The following is a 17,725-nucleotide window of genomic DNA, read 5'->3' on the forward strand; positions in this document are numbered from 1 at the left end:
ATGGACGGACAGACGGACAGGGCTGCGGATGGAGACTCTGCAGCCGAATGGCTGCTTCTTGGCTTCTGGGTTTCTAGTTAAAAAGGCCGAGGGGAGCCGAGGGGAGCAGGCGGGGCAGGCCCGTGCCCCAGCCCGCTGTGCGTGTCGCTCCCCGCGCTGCCGGGACGGCCGGGCTGGAGCGTCCTCGAGGCTCCGAACTCGCGGGGCAGGCGCGGAGCAGCTGCCGCAGGGGCTGCGTGCTGAGTTCGAGCATGGCCTGGCCCAACCGCCTGCCCCGAAATCCGAGGCCGTCGCTCTTGTCCGTGTCCCACCGTGGTGAGGAGCAAGGTCCCCTAGATGTGTCTCTCCGCTGGCGCTCGCAGGGAGAAGGGCGGCTCTCCGGAGGGCTTTGGTAGCTCAGGTTGTACATCCAGACGTCGGTTAGCAAGTGAAGTCCTCAAAGGTGCCCCGGGCCGGGTGGTGAGGTAGGATGTTGGCTGCGTACGTCATGCCTGCCGGGTGGCCCCGTATGCTTTCGCAGGGGTTCTGTGGGGCAGAGGACGGGTGGGACACTGGGGTCACTGGTTTCACCCAGACCCCGCAGGGAGCGAGTCCTGTCTCCCCACGGCACCTCTGCCTGGTGCCTCTGCTCCGTTCCCAAGCGCTCCCCAAAACGGTGACCCCCACCCCATGACACACAGGGGGACAGCAGCTGCCAGAGGGGACAGCAGCTCCCGCGGCACGGCCGGCACTTACGTGGCGTTTCACGTCGTCCATGCTCAGCGCGACGCCCTTGTCCGTGTTGTTTCTCTTGTGGCTCTTGCGGCACTTGCCCCGCCGGCACAGCCGGTGCTTTATCACCTGCGAGAGCCAGATTTCAGCGCCGTGGGGGCTCATGGGCGGCTCTTCCCCATGTCCCACACGAGCGTTTTGGTGCTCCAGGATAACCTGGGGCCTCGGCAGCCGTGGGATGGCGGAGACACTCACCTCGTAGGCGTAGTCGAACAGCTCCAGCACTGTGAGGATACTGGCCCCAATGAACAGCCCCATCTGCCCTCCGATGTCACCTGCAGAGGAGAGGGAAGCCATCAGGGTGGCACGAGTCTGGCGTCTGGTGGCAGAGGGAGCAGAGAAAGGGCAGAACTCATCACCGCTGTGACGGGTGCCCCACCCCGGTGCCTCGGGAACGGGGCCAACGTGAGACCCCTCGTTGGAGGATGGCATCTGGGTGCTGCCACAGGGCTCCCAGCGCAGCCCCCGACACTCACCCAGCAAGCCAGCCACCTCATACGCCTTCTTCTGCTCAATCGTCTCGTAGTTCAGGGCTTCAAAGAAGATATCCAGCACCAGGATGTTCTCCCTGTGCAGGACATAAACGGCGTCAGGCTGAGATTTGGGGTGGAGGGACAAGATGCTGCCCTGTCACTGCACCCGCAGCACATTACCCGATGTACTGCTCCGACTTGTTGTACTTCTTGGCCAGGTACTTGGCGGAGGCTTTGCTGGGGATCTTCACCATGGAGAGCTCTTTGCCGTAGCGGGTCACGTTGCAGGGCATCTCGCAGACGCAGTACTCGTTGTCCTTCTCCACCAGGAAATCTGGGCAGGGAGAGAGGGAGATGATGGAGAAATCCAGCACCCCCAGCTCGGTCCCACGGGGCCGGGCAGCCTCACCTAAGGCCGGATCCGCGCACTCCTTGTACTGCTCCGGGGTGCAGTAAGGGGCATCGCCTGGAGGGGAGAGAGGGCAGGTTTTCTGGGTGGGAGCGCGCCGGTGGGCTGAGCCGGGGGGGGCCGGACGGTGCCGCGCGGGGCTCACCTGGCATGTGGACCATGCGGCAGTTGCAGTTCTCCACCAGGTAGCGGGTCTCGCAGTCGATGCGGCAGGCGGTGATGCTGTACGTGTCGTAAAACTCCGAGTCGCCCGCCCCAGCCTTGCAGTCGCCCCAGGGAGGTGGCAGGTAGATGAGCTGGGAAGGGGCAGAAGCCAGGAGGTGAGTGGGGGGGACAGACACCCTCGCTGCATCTGTCCCCAGGGCTGGGTCCCCCTCTCCATCGGACATGGAAGCAGGGGACAGGGGCATGGATAGGGGACAGGCTCAGCATCCCACAGCAGGTCTAGCCACCAGTGCAGGGTGGGAGGGAGCACCCCAGACCCCCCCAGTCCCTACCCGCTGCTCCTGGCAGGACACGAAGGTCTGGAAGCCGGGAGCCACCCCGAAGCCCAGCTGGTCGATCAGTGGGGGCTCGTCCTGGCTGTGGATCTGCACCTTGATCCCGGCTTCAAACGAGGTCTCGTCTGTGGCAGAGAGAAGTGGGGTGAGCGTGGCACTGTACCCCTCTCTGCGAGAGGCACCAAAACTCCTGTCTCCCACCCTTCCCCTGGGCAAATCCATTCGTTCACGTGTCCATCCATCTGTCCTTGTCCTTGTCCCCCCTGCCTCTGACCCTCCTGCTCCTGCACCCAGGGAGAGCAGCAGGGAAAACGTTTGCCTCTATTTATAAACAAGTGGTGGCTGCTTCTCTAAACCGATGGGGAGTTGCCATGGCGAAGAGCACAGACAAGGAGGGAAAAGGAAAGAAAAGGACCCGAAGTGATGAGAAATGGAAGGAGGGAAGAGGAGGGAGCCTGAGGGACGTGGACCCGTGGGGTGGGGGGCTGGGAAGGGGCTGGGAAGCACCCCGGGAGCTGCCGGTGACCGCACGGAGCTGCTGGCAGAGCCGCTGGGGCAGTGGGTTACCTGTTTCTCCCCACACTGGCAGGTACTCGTCCTGCTGGATGTCCAGCATGATCTCCAGGCCGTTGCCAGTGCCCCCCTTCATGGTGATGAGCCGGGGCTTCCCGTCCTGCCCCGCGTTGAAGGTGTAGCACTTCCCGTAGCGGGTGAAGACCTGTGGGAGAGGACCTGGGGCTGAGGCTGGGGCCCCTCTGCCAGCACCAAACCACTGCCGGCACCACGGCATGGGGCCAGGAGGGCATCACCAGCCCTGAAACACAGCTGTCCCCAGCCCCAAAACACAGCCATCCCCAGCCTGGGCATACGACCCGACCCAGGCTCCTGCCCTACGGGGTGACTCACTGTCTGAACTGCCCATCTTTGCCCCAGTACAGGAGGAGACGTTCTGGCAGGGACTCGGAGGAGACACTTTGCAGCTTTACAGCACCTCGACCCCACGGCAGCTCCCCGAGACGGCGGTGCTCAGCCCTACGCCTGCCCCAGCACCTCCTCCAAGCCCTCCTCCGTCTCTGCGGAGGACGGGGCTGGGCGGGATCCTGAACCCCTTCGTCCTCCTCGGCCGTTCCAGTGAACCTGGCACATCTCCAGGTGCTGAGCTGCTGCAAGCCCGGGCAAGGGGCACGTGAGGCTGGTGGGCTGCAGACCACCTGATGCCCCACGGGCGGTGGTGATGCCAAGATGGAGGTGCCAGGCACCTGGGGCTGCTCCCCGCGTCCCACCAGCGCGTCTCCACAGCTGGTGCCGTCCCCAGCTCCAGCGAGACGGGGCCAAAATACCAGCCTGTCCCTGAGCGAGGTGGTAAGGATGGCGTTGCCCACCATGCCCGATCCGATACGGTGCCAGCCGGGGCTGCTCCCCGTGCCTGGCCGCCTTGGGGCTACTCACCGCCGCGAAGTCGCCGGGGCCACACTGCTCGCCCCGGTACCTGCAGCTCAGCAGCATGTCCTCCAGCTGGTGGCAAGTGCGGTTCAAAAAAACGTACAAATTTAGGGGCTCGTCCTCATCCCCAGGGCCAGGCTGGGCCGGGGCGAAGCCCAGCTCCGTTCCGGGCTCGTAGTCGACCAGGGGGGCCAGGTAGAGCAGGTCCTCGTGGCTGAGCTGCGAGACCCGCACGCGGTTGACGTTGCAGAAGGTGACAGCGGGGAAGGTCATCTCGGGGCTGTCCTCCTCGCTGAGCAGCGTGACGTGATGGTACTCCAGGTAGTAGACGATGCGGTCGGCCACCTGGTAGAGGAAGATGGAGAGGGAGAGGAGGAAGGCCAGCGCCCAGAGCGCCTGCCGGGCGCCCAGGCTGCCCTCCACGAAGATGTGGCTCAGCCCGTGCAGCGTGCAGCTGCTGGCAAAGGCCACAAAGTCCGTGGCTGCCCCCGTGTCCTCCTCCTCCTCCTCTTCATCCTCCTCCTGCCCGTACAGGAACTCGTCTGCTCCGTCCTCTGCCTTCTCGGTGGCTGCAGCATCTTTTGGTCCTTCCTCACTGGAGAAGGAGATGGTGCAGAAGATCTGGAGAGGCATCGTCCAGCGTGGGTGTCCCAGCTGTGGTGTGGGGGTCCCGGCTCCGGCGTTGGGGTCCTGGCCCCCACCCTGGCACAGCCTGGGGGTCTTCAGCGGTGGGTCGGTTCCTCGGGGTGTGGGTGAGAGGGGCCAGGGGAGAGCAGGGAGGGAGGAAGGGACAAGTTCAAAGAGAAACGGAGAAGGTGAAAGGAGAGACGAGCGGGAGCGAGGGAGAGGAGCAGAGGGATGCTCAGAGGGGACGGAGAGAGGAGGGTATATGAGGAGCAGGGAGGAGGAGAGGAGGAGCGAGGGGCGGTTCTGCGGGCTCCCCAGGTCCCCCGGGACCGGCCGGCTGCTGCTGACAGGACGGAGCAGGGACGTTGCCAGTTCCAGAAGCACCGAGGCGTTGGGAGCTCCCGACGCTGCCCAGGGGTCTGTGGGACTGCCAGGTCCAGCGAACACGGGTGTGCACGGGTGTGTGCAGGTCCCCGGTGTGCTGCGTGCCCACACCGCATCCTCCGTCCTCCGTCCTCGCGGCGGGGCAGCACGGCCCTGGCAGCCCGAGCGGCTGCTCCGGCCAGGCCCTCCCTGCTGGGCGCCGGCTGGTTCCGGAGCCACCATATGCCGGGCTCTGGGCTCTTCACCAGGGCAGCTGGAGCCAGAGGTTCTCCCGAAACGCCCGTGATACCGTCCTGCTGCCAGCGAGGGCGGGAGGACGCTGTGGTGTCCCCAAGCTCTTGCAGTGCTCGTCCCGCCCTGGCATCACCCATCCCCGTGGGCTCATCTCCCCGTGCCGTGGGGCCGTGGCACGTGCAATCCGGCGACGGCGACGTCCCGAGCAGTGCGAGGTCCGTCCTCCCCCACGCCGGAGCTGGTTTTGGCAGGATTTGGGTGCTGCCGTGGTTCAGGTGGTGGCTCCTTCTGCAGAGCCCAGCTGGCACACAGTGTGTCCCCTTGTCCTTCGGATCGCCGCGGGGCACAGGGAGCCACAGCTTCCCCCAGGACGGCATCCCGACCTCCTGCTGCTGGCCCGGCTGGGGCCGGGGGTCCCGGGGAGGCTGTCCTGATGCGGGGTGGTGGGACGGAGCCGGCGGCTGGGCTGGCTGCCGGGAGCGAAGGCGTCTCCTCCCTGCAGCGGCACAGCCCCTTCTTGCGGTTCACTTTTTTTCCTGCACTCAGCACTTGATAAAAGCATCCGATGTGACCACAGAGCAATCTCCAGCCGCGGCCCAGCACCGCAGCCGCCATCGCCAGCCCGAGGGGAAGGGGAGCAGCTAAATATGGCAGCACTGATGCGCAAGGGCTGGATGAAAGGTTTTGGCCGGTGCCCAGGTGTGACGAGCACGCCCCAGCCCCCTGGTTCCCCGCAGGGCCCTGGTCCCCGAGCACATCCCGGCTCGTGGACATGGGCATCACCAAACTGGGCGAACAAATGCAATCAGGAAACTTGTACAAATCTGCTCTGACACCAGTGCAAAGTTATCTGCTCTACCCGAGCAAGTGACGCTGGTGTAAGGGGCAGGGTATGCGCTGGGGATCCCTGCCAGGGCAGGCTCAGCCAAGACGACTGGTGACATGACAGCGGGTTGTCCCTCGAGGGGCTGTCCTGGGGCTCCCCGAGCTCCATATTCCCAAGAGGGCCCTTGCGTAAGGGGGACGTTGGCAGCTGCCACAAAACCAGGGATGCTGTCAGCGCCTGGGAGAAAGGGTGGGTGACCTTGGGGACGAGTGCCAGAGCCACGGGATGAAATTTCATAAAGCCGAGAGCAAAGTCGTGCCTTTTGGGAGCAATTTAGAGAGTCTGAGCTGGAAACTCATCCTGGGAAATAGGGGAGGGAGGCGGATTGGGGAGCTGGGAGCCACCGTGTCTTGGGGACCAGATCACATCCCAGCCCTTTGTCTTTGATGGAGATGAGCTGCAGCTGCACCGTGGGCAGCACCAGGCTATAAAGGCATCAGGGCTTCACCTGGGAGGGGGTTTGGGGGCATGGGGCTGGCTCAGCACTGGGGGAGAGAACTGGGGTGATCACACACAGACCGGTGCTGAGGATGCTTTGGGCAGGGAGCGAGCAGGTACAAGTGGGTTGAGGTTGAGGTTGGGGTTGTGGTGGGATTTCTGGTGTTCCCCAGCTCTGGGACAGGGATTTTCTGTGCAATGTCTGTAGGAAGGAGAGGAGGAGAAGAAGGGAAATGGAAGATAAGGCTGAAGTGGTTTGTTGACCCCTGACAGGGCAGTGACAGGCGAGCAGTGCTGCCTGGGGCCCTGTAAGATGGTCCCTGAGGGTGTGAGCGAGGGGCTGATCTGATCCCACGGCGCGGGGAGATTTACTGTGTCTTCTTGGGAGCAATTGCAGCAGGGAGAGGGAGGTGCTGTAATGAAGGCACTCCATCACGGGCTGGGGCCATTAACCTCCTTGCTCAGCTTAAACAGCTTGCGGAGAGCACAGGGCTGTTCCCAGGAGCTGTGCGGGGCAGCGGGGATGAGCCCTGCCCCGGCTCCGGTTACCTCCGCCTGTCCCAGACCTGACACTCGAGCCGGGGTGAAGGTGACCGGGGACGGTCACAACCAGGAGCGTGATGGCACCAGCACTTGGGGAGCTTATCCTGACCCCACGACCGGGGACAAGCTGTGGCCGCGTCCCCGCATTGTGGGTCGGGGGGGTGCCGTCCCGGTTTGTGCAAGTTTTGGAGGCGCTGGAGGAGTCCTTGGGCTCATTCCAGCTCCTCTTTCGCTGGGAGTTATTTTTAACCTCTCTCAGGTAAAAGCTTTGGTGGGGGAGAGGGACGGGGGATGCTATAATTAGCCGTGACATCAGCCCCCGTGGCGGCGCGTGCTGGGATGCTGCCGCCGCACCCTGACCCACCGCTGGGGCCCGGGGATGCTCCTGCCCTCCTCCCCGCCGCAGCGAGGGCCGCGGGGTGGTGGAAGGAGCCTGGTTTTTTCCTGGCTCTGGCATCGTGTTTGGCCGCTGTCCCAGGGCGGTTCGGCCCCGCTCGCTGCTTTGCAGCTCGTCACGGGCCTGGGAAAGGAGGTTCCCTGGAGCAGGGGAGCACGGAGGCGGTGGGGGGGGGAAGCGGGAGGGGGATTTGATGGCAGCAACAGCACATTTCACAGCCTGTCACGCTTTAATGGCAGAGGAGATCAAAGCCGGGATGGAGTTATTCATAGAGATAAACCAATCCCCGAGGAGGCGAGGAGAAAACAACGATGCAAGCTCTGTTATCCCAGGGCTGCGGGCGGCAGCCCGGCCCCGGGGAGGCTGTTGCAGAAAGCACCTGGGGAGCTGGACCCGCTTGGTTTTGTAACTGGGTGCTGCTTGTCCCCGCCAAGGACCAGCCAAGCTGGGGCCAAGCCGCCTGCATCGTCCCCGGGGGTGCCTGGAGGTTGGAGCCAACTGATGGGGAAGGATGAGATGGGAGTAGGATCTGGGGGATGGATATTTGATGGGGCAGATGGGCACCCGCAGCCGGGCCATCCTGCTCCCACGATGCAGCCGGGTGCGCTGCATTGGAGGGGAGAAGAACCAGGTTTGCGACGTGCCTTGGCCCAGGGATGTGCTTTGCAGCTCCCAGAGCTGCCAAGACGGTGGTGGTGGCACCCGCAGTGCCTCCATCGCCGCTCTGGGCAGGATGAGCCGCTTTGGGATGGCTCCGTGGCTGTGGATCCCATCCCCGAAGCCTACGAGGGGCAGAGCTGGGGCAGCCGAGCGAGGCGGGATTGCCCGGGCAGCCGGGATCTCTGCCGGGACTAATCCTGCTGCCCCTTATCAGATGCTGCCACCTTGCCTGCGCTCGCTCCGCCGGCCAAGCCGGGCGCAGCTTGTGTTATCCGGCCCTTTATCCCCCAGATTAGACGCTTCACAGTGGATTATCATGTCACATTCTAATGCAGAAAAAATCGATGATTTAAAAAGGAGTTTTTCCTCTGTATTATTCCCCACCTCCGCCTCCTCTCCACCCCGTCCCTGCAGGCCTGGGCAGCCCAGCCCCAGGCGTGGGGACCAGTGATGCTGCAGCACTGGGTGATGCAGGAGCCCTGGCTCGCACAGGGGATGGGAAATCAAAGGTCCCTTTTTGGGACCGTGCAGGGGTGGCACACTCCATCCAGGCTGCTTTGGGTGGAGGGGCTGGGTGCTCCAGGTCCCTGTGATATCCTGCCCAGGGTTATTGGCTGCAGACCTGGCATTGGCAGCGCAGAACTTTAATAAAAAGCACATTAGGGTGAGTAATGCTCTAAGTGGACTTCATTACGGACCCGGGGCCTCCCTGGCTCCCGTTGTTCCATGTGATTTCACATCAGACGAGCCTTATCTCCTCTCCAAACGCTTCCATTTAAACTCCATTAATCTTTCAAAGCTTCCCTGGGCCAGGGCTGCCGAGCGCTTCCCAGCTGGGTGCTGGTGTCCCTGGTGCAGAGGCCACCTGCGGGCTCGGGGGGGCTCAGCCGGGACCCCCTGCAGCCCTTCGCTGGGCATCTGCTGCGACAGCTCCCGCAGCCACCTCATCCTTCTTGCTGGGGACCTGTTTGCGCCCCTGTAACCGAAGCAGTGTGTAATGCTGAGAGCTTTCCGAGGGATTTACCCTTGGTGCCACGGAGGGGTCAGCAGGGCTGTGCCAGCTCCTGCCCCGCCGGGATGCAGGGGATGCTGCCGAGGTGCCGCTGAACTCGGGGCTGCCGGGATTATCCTGCGTGGACACTTATCCCAGCGCCTTTCCGTGTTTCCTGCCGATCACGAATTACCCATAAGCAGGCTGCAATTTTTTCCGACATCCTTCACAATTGTTCCGACAGTCCGTGCAAGCAGATTCAAGCCGACGGTTTTATTGGTGAAGGGGGAAAAAAAAAAACTTGTATTCTTATCTGGTTTTCTTGCTGCGTTCGCTCGCGCTGGCTCTGCACGCATCACGGTTTTCAAATCTAATCTAATCCAAGCAGGGTGGTTGCGCAGCTTCGGCGTGCAGCTGCTTTGGATGGGTCTCCCCATCGCTTTACTGGGCTGTGGTGCTGCCAGGAGAAGGGGCTTAAAATCCCTGATAAATCAGAGTGAGAGTGGGGTCACCCTGCCCCAGCACCATCCCGCACCCCTTCTCTGTCCTTACGGTAAGAGCCTGGATGCAAGTGCACCAAACCCTCCATACAGCAAAAAAAACCCTTCCCAAAAAATAAATAAAAGGTTATAATATCCAAGTGTCAGGGCCTGTATAAATAAATAAGAGCCTGAGATGGTGAGGAGCTTCTTGAGTCATGGGGGTTTTGGGAATCGCAGTGATGCTCCGAGAGCCCCGGCTCCGGCCAAGCTCTCTGCAGGCGATAAAACAAAGGCGTCTATAAAAAGCCAGATAAATTAAAACCGAGGCAAAAGGCTGCACGACAGTTAATTTCCCGGATCTCCCTGGGGAGATCTCTGCCTCCTGCACGGCTCCGTGTGCCTGGGGGACCTGCCCCCCTCTCTGCCCCCACTTCTCCCTGCTTGATATCGGGGGCAGAGGGGGGAAATGGCACTGGGAGGTTTCCTGGGCAGGTTCTTTGCCGTACCCACGGTCGGCCAAGGCGTTGTGTGCCCGGAGCTCGGATAAAGGCTGAAGGGAGATTGGGGGAGCAAATTGGAAAACCCCGACTGCTGGTGGTGGCCAGGGCTGCGTTACCAGCCCGTGGCTCCCTTGGGGCACATGTGCCTCCACTGTGGCCGGATGGCACTCAAAAGCCTCCTCATCTCTTCCAGCAGCCACAGAAGCCATTAAAGCTTATTAATAATAATTAATAATTCATTGGTTAATGATTTTATATGTGCAAAGGCATCGGAAGAGAAGCAGGAGTGACCTGAGGTGCATCTGAGCTGCTTCGAGCTCTTGGCGTGACACCTCCGAGTGTGTGTGACACCTCCGGGTGCGTGTGTTGCATCTGGCTGTGCAAAGGGCTCTGGGTGTGTGTGACACCTCTGGGTGTGCCCAGCGGTCCCGTGCTGGGTGTGCTGCTGTGCCCCGTGGCTCTGGGCATGGCTGTGCGCGCTCCTGGGGCTGGATGTTGCCCCTGCGCAGGGCCAGGGGTGCGATGACCCCCGGCTGGGCCTGATCCTGATCCCGTGTGTCCTCCTGTCCCCTGTCCTCATCACCTGCTGGGGCGGGCAGGAGCGATGCTGTTCCGTGCTCAGAGGTTCGAGGCGCTGAACGATTTCCCTACTCCGTTGCAGAGCTGCTAACGAAGCGGCTGCGAGACACAGGCACGCGTCGGCCTCCCCCCGTGCTGTGCCCAGCGCCGACGTCCTCGGCCCACTTCTTCCTGACCCTCTTCTGTGCCAGCTCAGCCAAAATTGTGGCGGGTTCAGCGGCACCGATCCCATGCAGCGCCGGCGTCACGCCGCGGCATCACTGTCCCGCTGCAGAATGGGTGTGAAACGCACCCGCCTTCGAGCAAGAGCTGCCATCTCCGTGTTGGCGTCAGCGCGGGGTGGGCAAAGGCACAGGCAGCCGAGGGATCCCCTGTCCTCCTGCCTGCACCCCCCGAAGCTCGGATGAAGGTGGGGAAAGGCGGCAGCTGAGGAGCGACGCTCGCCGGCATCTCCGCGCCCGAGGGCTAAACGGCTCACGGCTGCTTTAGGGATGATTTGCTTTGAGCACAACACGGTGGTACTAGAAATCCCCCGAGCTGCCGATGAGCCGACAGAGCCGGGGTGCTCCTGACCCGCCGCGCGTGCTGGGAGAGCCCAGTCACCACCAGCAAACGGCTGCGGCCCCGGCTGGGGCGGCTCCTCTGCTCCATCGCCTCCAATTATTTGGCACCGTGTCCCGCTGGGTTTGCTTCGTTTGGCTGGAAAATGATGCAGCCTTTGGGGTCAAACGATGCTGCTGTTGGACAGCAAAGGGAGGCGATGCGGGGGGGGAGCCCGGCCGGGAGCTCGCAGATGACACGGGTGGGGACGGCGTGGCCGGGGTGCTGGAGGTGAGTCGCTGCTGGGAGATAACGGATACCCGCAAGCAGTTTCAACCGCTTCTAAGTTATTTAGGAGCCTGTGTGCCGCTTTAAAAAGCGATTTACATAAATCACTTGAATCTCTTACAGAATTTGTAAACGTGCTGGAGCTGCTGGGGCTCGGTGTGCCGCTGGGGACTGGCCCCAAATCGGGCGGACGATGTTTTTTGGGGCCAGCGGCCAGCCCTGCGCCCACGCGTGGTCCCCAGGTTGTTTTTCCAGAGCCAGATGGGCCCGTGCGGTTTGTTTATTCACTGTCTAAAGCTCCAGGAAATATCTGGGTATCAGTAATTCCCGCGCCCGGTCTCTCCAGCTGTGTTGGAGATGCTTTTCACTCTGGCTCTATGATTATCCACTAACGCTGCGCTGTGGGGGAGCGCCGCTCGCCACGAGGCTCCTGGGCTTGTGGCCGCCGCAGCTCCGTGTGGGGCCACGGGGTACCATGGGCTGGACACCCGGGTCCGTCGGTGGGTGCTGGGATGTGGGTCCTGAGGGTCGATGCAGAGTAGGGAGACTGGCAGCATCCCCTGGTTGAGCACCCTGAGGCTGGCAGCCCGAGCGTGCCCCATTGCACCCCTCCCTCCGCGCTCCCATGGGTGCTGGAGGATGCCCTGGCACCCACCAACGAGGCAGGTTGGAATGCCATGAGGTTTTGGGTTTTTTTTTTTAGGAGGAAAAGCCACTGTGCTCCTGGGGTGGCAGGACCTGACCCCCAACGTGCACCAGCTGGAGCGAGGTGGGCTGAGCAGGGAGCTTTGGGGGTGCACAGGGGCACGTGTTGGGGTTTGGCAGGGTATGGGGGGCACAGCGGGGTGCAGAGGGACACAGCAGGATCTGGTGGGGTCCAGTGGGGTTCACCAAGGTGCAGAAGGGCAATGGGGAGGCTCAGCAGGGTGCAATGGGGTGCTGTGGGGTACAGCGAGATGCCGCTAGGTCCTTCTCCATCACGGCAGCTCCTGCATTGCCCTGGAGACGGGAGGAAGGAGGAGACGAGGAGTGTGGGGTTTGCTGGAGCTGCTCCAGACCTTCCCTGCTCCCTCCCTTGCTCCTCCTCTGTGCACTCGGTGTTTCCAGGGCAGAGGATGTGGAATCCAATGCAAAAGGCAGCGGCATGATCTCCGTGTCAAACTCAATTCTCCCTAGTGCCAGCTCAGCCCCGGAGCCTCATGGAAATGGTCCGGAGGGCTTAATCCTCTGCAGTTCATCGCGGATGTCCCACGCGCTCGGCCCCAGGGCTCCCAGCTCCCAGGCCAGGCTCGGCCTCCGTGCCCCAAAGCAGGATGGTGACGAGGAGTTGGGGATGTGGCTCTGCCCCGGGACGGGCTCGTGGTGGGTGAGAAGGAAAAGCTGCAAAGGTACATTGCACCGTGCCAGGCACGGTGGCTTGTGTCACCCCTGGCTGCTCTGGCCCCCAAAAAGGGGCTCTGTGAGCATGGGGCAGCCCTGATTCCCATCCCACGGGCCGTACTGGGCTGTGGAGAGGAAGGATAACCTCTGGGTTATCCTTTTTCCCTGGGATGGAAAGAAAATTAATGGGGTTTAGAGCCCACAGACAAGGACTTTCCCTTGCTGGGTGAGGAGCAGAGCCAGGGGGATGAGCAGGGCTCTGGGGGCCCTTTGCCACCCAGGGAGGGAGGGGAAACGCAAGCTGGGAGCTGGCAGGGCCACGCGTTCCCGCAGAGGAGCGAGGGCTCGAGCTTATAAATAATGAAGTAGCGAGTGTGAAGCATTGATCTCTCTAATGAGCATGTCGGGGAGTATGGCCCCAAAACGGAGGTGACAGGGAGGGTGATCGCCCCTTCCCTGTAAAGGGGAACTGGGTGGCCGTCCCCTGCCCACCCTGTGCATGGCCCTGTGGGTGCGAGGCTCTGGGCACAGCCCGGTGACAGGGACACCCTCAGCCCGTGTCCCTCAGGGCTGGAAAGACCGTGCCCTGAGGGGGGTCAAGACTTGCCCCTCAGCCTTGTGATTGCCCCTCCAGGCTTTAAGGCCATGCAGGATTTAGAGGCTGGGGAGAGGAGGTGGCTGCATCTCTCTGTGTCCTCCTCCCCATCCTGGACCACTGCAGAGGGGGAGTCTGGGTGGACCCCAACACCCTCGTGGTTCTGGAGGGGCTGTGAAGAGCCAGGGCAGAGCCGGGATGGGCCAATTGTTTGCCCCTGGGTGGTCTCAGAGGGTTCAATCTCCTGTATGGGACCAGTCTGAGCCTGGTCAGCTCCACTGCTGGCCCTGGAGCATCCCTGTACCCCGCAGGCCAACGCGGATGGAGATGGGGGACGAGCAAGGCCAGGGACCCCCCGATGTGGCCGGTGATGACGCGGGATGACAGAGGAGGTGGGAAAAGCCCGTATAATCCCAGGATGGGCTTCCCCACGGCACCCGTGTGCCAGGGGGTCCTGTCCTGGCTGCAGGGCGATGCCGTGTGCTGGGGGGGGCTGAGACCCAACCCACAGCCCCCCAGGGTGCTCCTGGGTGGGCGCATCATGGGGGGCACACAGTGCTCCCAGCACTGGGGGGGCCCTGGGCTGCTGCGACTGCCCCCGGTGATGCTCCCCCACTGTCTGGCAGCGCGAGGAGGGGACATGGGCAGGAGGCAGCTCCTGTGACCTTATTGTTGCCCCGGATACTTTGGTTACGGCAGCCCCTCGTTTGCATTCGCTGCGTCTCCCTCGAGCCCTCCCTTCTGCTGGGGACAGATAACGCGGCAGCCGCGGTGTGTTGGGGCCGCGGCGCTGGCGGCGGAGCCGTGGATCTTCCCGTCTCCTCCTGCGCTGGCCAGCATCAGCATGCAGCCAGCATCGCCCGGGTGGCCAGTCACAGTCACCCCCCAGCTCTCCCCACCGGACCCCCAGCTCTCCCCCTTGGCCACGGCACTGAGGTCAAATGACTGCAAAGGGGACAGGCGCAGGGAGAGGACCGACACGCATCCCTGCCTGCGTGGAGGCAGCTCCCCCCAGCCTGTGGGGTCTGGGCAGCCCAAACCCCCTCCCTGGCGAGGCCCCTCTCTGGACACAGCATCTCCTCTACCCCAGGGAGAGGAGAGGGGCAGCACCGGCTGCGAAAGCACCCGCTCGGGGCACCCCACCAGCCTGGAGGGTGCAAAGGGCTTCCCGAAATGCAGAGCTGAATGCAGCCCCCACTCCCTTGGCACAGGGCGGTGGGACCCCCATTGGGGCCTGGGGGACTGGGGGATGATGGCGCATCACTGGGCGATGGTCCCAGCACCCACCAGCCCTGACTGGTGCCACTGGGCCCGGAGCAGCACCAAGCCCGGCTCAGCCTGGGCGGACACGGTCGGAGCCGGGAGGAGGGAGCAGCGAGGCGGCAGGAAGGAACGTGTCGAACAAACCCCTCGAAAAGCTTCTGCGAGCCCCGGGACTCCGGCGCAGGGATGGGGCGAAGGTTTCCCACACAGCTCAGCGAGACGGGGCAGCTGCCAGGACCCCGCGCGCCGGCAGCACCGTCCCCAGCCCCGCCACGAATCCAAAGAGCAACATAAATCCAGCACGGAGCCAGTTCTTTCTAACCAAATCCATTAAACCATCCCAATCTGCTTGCGAGGAATAACCCGGGCAGGAATAACAAACCAGCTACGAGTCTGTTTTGCTTTTGCCGGTTGGAGGGGATGCAGAAAGCGTGTTTGGACCCCGATGGATGAGGTCGGGAGCTGGGATGAGCGTCCCTGAGGAAGCTTCGGCGCAGAAAACACAACCATGCACCAGAAAGAGCCCGGCGTCAAGGCAGCCAGTGGCCACACGCAGGCTGGGACTGGCCCCGCTCGCTAGTCCCGCTGGAGAGGCTCCAGCCCCCTCCGGGCTGCAACGTGCCTCCATTTAACACATAAAACACCCGACGGCTGACAACAGAGAACGGCTCTACATAAAGAGCCTGTCAAGGGAAGTTAATGCAGATGATTAAAATCGCCCCAGTTGTGCTGGGACCCGGGCAGCAGCTCGGCGGACGCCCAGTCAGTGCCTTGGCTTTGTCCTTGCTCGACACGGGATGCGAGCGGGACGTCCCCAGGCTGGGGACGGGGACCCCGATGGGCGCAGAGCCGCGCGCTCCATGCTGGAGCTGGCTCGGGAACAGCCACCCCGGCTGCCGAATTTATTAGGCAGCACCCGAATAGCCGGCACTGTGTAATTCCCAGCTGGGTGGGGGAGAGGCAGCGGCGGGGGGATAAAGGCTTTATTGTGCGCTGGATCCGTGCACCAGCACGAGACGCAGCCTCCGTGGCGGGGGCACAACGCTGTGCCGTGCCACCGGGCCCGGCGTCCCCGGAGGGATCGCAGGGCTCCCTCTGGTCCCTGCCGTCCATGGCCACAGCTCTCCCTGCTTCTCCACCGGTGCCTCCTCACCGCGTGGCAGTTTCCAGCACGAAGTTTCCAGCCCAGCGTGCGTGTCCCTGCTGTGCAGAGCCCAAGTGACCCCGGGGAGCTTTGCCCACGCACCGAGCAGCACCCGGACCCCTAAAACCCAGCAGCATCCCCTGGCACCCCTTTAATGAAGATGCTGCCAGTCGTTTCCAAGCTGAAAGGAGACCGGAGTGGCTACAAGTGGACAAACGCCCTCCTGGTGTGGGGGAACCATGACATCGGGCCGGGGCCGCAGGGGCACTCACCACTTTGAAGTCTTCGGGGGTGCATTTCTCCCCGCGGAAGAAGCAGGACAGCAGCATCTCCCGGATGTCGTGACCAGCCCGGTCGTAAAACTCCAGCATGTTGAAAGGTTTGGGCTTGAAGTTTCGGAAGTTCGCCTTGTCCTGCAGGATTTCCAGCTGCTTCTCGTCGGCGGTCTGGGTGTCCGGGATCTCGTATCTTAGGGGACAGAGCGGGCAGAAGCTCAGGCCTGACCGCAGCGGCTGCTCCCGCCGGCGAAAGCCATTTGGGCTTCACACGAGCAACTTCTGCCCCGACCCCGGTGTGGGATCGGCAAAGTCCCAGGCACTTTGCACGTGGCATTTTCAGAGCATCCAACAGCACAAAGTGACCCAGAGGCAGCAGGAGGATGAGTGAGGAGGAGAAGCTGGGCAGCGGCAGCGGCCACGTACCGACCCCATCCTGCTTGCCCCAGAGCTGCTCCCGCAGCACCGGCCCCGGCTGAGGCCAGCCCCGCTGCCTGCCCCACGCTGGTGGTGACAGGCTGGACGTGGTGTCATGGCTGCAGGTGGTGGCCTCACCGGGACGTGGGCTGAGCGTGCCAGCTCTCAGCCCCCACTCTCGCACCGTCTCCTGCCCTTGGTGGCTGCAAACCCCTCCCCGACGCAGGAATATCAAACCCTGGGGCACGAGTGGGGACAGCGGTGCAGCCCCTTGGTGAAGGGCACGGGCAGGGAGCCTTGCTGCTGGCACCAGGCTCATGGCGGTGGCTTGGCAGTGCCAAGGAGCCACTATGGCCATGGGGATGGGCTGCGAAGGGCGGGCGAGGGTCTTCCCTGTGAACCCTGCTGCCGCAGGGTCCCATGGCTCAAGGGGTGGTACCTATCTCCAATCCTGTGCATGGGTGATGCTCAGTGGCTTCACCTGCCAGCATCCCTGGCCCCGCTGCATGTGTCAGGCACCCAGGACATGGTGTTGGAGCTGTGCGTGCTGGATCCGCCCCACAGGCATCCCAGGGTGGCCCTGGCCTTGCTGCATGTGCCAAAGCTGGGGACAGGAGCCACGTGTGCCGGATCCACCCAGGGCAGCTCCAGCATGGCAGCCATGTGCCCAGGAGCATTGGCAGGACCTGGTGGCTCCTCACTCTCGGCTGTCAGCGGTGCCACACAGCGGCCACATCCAGCTGCAGAACTGAACTAACTCAAGATCTGCTTCCTCACGGAGACTAAGGACATGCCGCCCACACGAGTCTTGGGGCAAATCTCTCCAGCCCTCGCTGCCCCACGTGACGCGGGGCCGGTGGAGTGGCTGGGGTCACAGGTGGTGGCCTGCCCTGGCACATGGAGACCTCACCGGGGGCCACCTCAGAGCACTGGCACCCACCTGTTATTGAGCAGGGCGAGGAGCTCGCCGGCGTGGTACAGGTCGTTCTTGGTCACGCGGCTGAAACGAAACTCGTTGAGGTTGCAGAAGGTGACGGCGGGGAAGGTGAGCCTGGTGGCCGCCACCTCGTCCAGCTTGGTGACGTGGGGGTAGAGGAAGTAGTACTGGATGCGGTTGGTGCAGACGAGGGTGAGAAGGGCCAGCGAGCCCAGGAAGCACAGTGCCCAGACCACGCGCTTCAGCGACAGCCGCTCGTACGAGAAGATGTGCGAGAGCCCGTGGAGGGTGGAGCTGCTGGCGAAGGCCTGGATGCTCACCGGCTGCCCACTGTCCACCTCCTCCTCGTCCACTTTCAGGTCCATCATGGTCTGCGACGGCACCCTGGGGTGGCCACTCTGTCAAGAAGAGAGCCCATGGGTGCTCGGTGCCGCAGTGGCCTCATGGGTGCTGCTGCTGCCTGGCCCGTGGCATCCCCGCATGGGGATGCTGGGGTGCACCCGGCAGCCCCCGCGTGGGGCAGATGCTTTGCCATGCCCTGCTCCTCCCCACAGCCTATATATAAAAAT

General features: G+C 63.1%; 1 protein-coding gene across 4 annotated transcripts; it reads right to left on the minus strand.

The window, feature by feature from the left end:
* Window positions 1-420: 420 nt before the first annotated feature.
* Window positions 421-17,524, minus strand: ASIC1 (acid sensing ion channel subunit 1). Of its 4 annotated transcripts, XM_068409797.1 has the most exons (13): window positions 17,160-17,521; window positions 15,772-15,995; window positions 12,538-12,573; window positions 10,494-10,508; window positions 2,721-2,891; window positions 2,151-2,278; window positions 1,799-1,949; window positions 1,654-1,710; window positions 1,425-1,578; window positions 1,248-1,339; window positions 967-1,046; window positions 736-840; window positions 421-525 (listed from the first exon to the last, which is right to left on the minus strand). In XM_068409797.1, the coding sequence occupies exons 1-13, from the start codon at window positions 17,519-17,521 to the stop codon at window positions 421-423; spliced, it is 1,680 nt and encodes a 559-aa protein (XP_068265898.1). The 4 variants fall into 4 exon arrangements, with proteins under 4 accessions (XP_068265898.1, XP_068265899.1, XP_068265896.1 ...); XM_068409798.1 differs by lacking the exons at window positions 10,494-10,508; window positions 12,538-12,573 and having other exon boundaries at window positions 2,721-2,871; window positions 15,800-15,995; window positions 17,160-17,524; XM_068409795.1 differs by lacking the exons at window positions 10,494-10,508; window positions 12,538-12,573 and having other exon boundaries at window positions 967-1,339; window positions 2,721-2,871; window positions 15,800-15,995.
* Window positions 17,525-17,725: the final 201 nt, after the last annotated feature.

This window comes from Nyctibius grandis, chromosome 11 (genome assembly GCF_013368605.1).
Source record: "Nyctibius grandis isolate bNycGra1 chromosome 11, bNycGra1.pri, whole genome shotgun sequence".
NCBI lineage: Eukaryota > Metazoa > Chordata > Aves > Nyctibiiformes > Nyctibiidae > Nyctibius > Nyctibius grandis.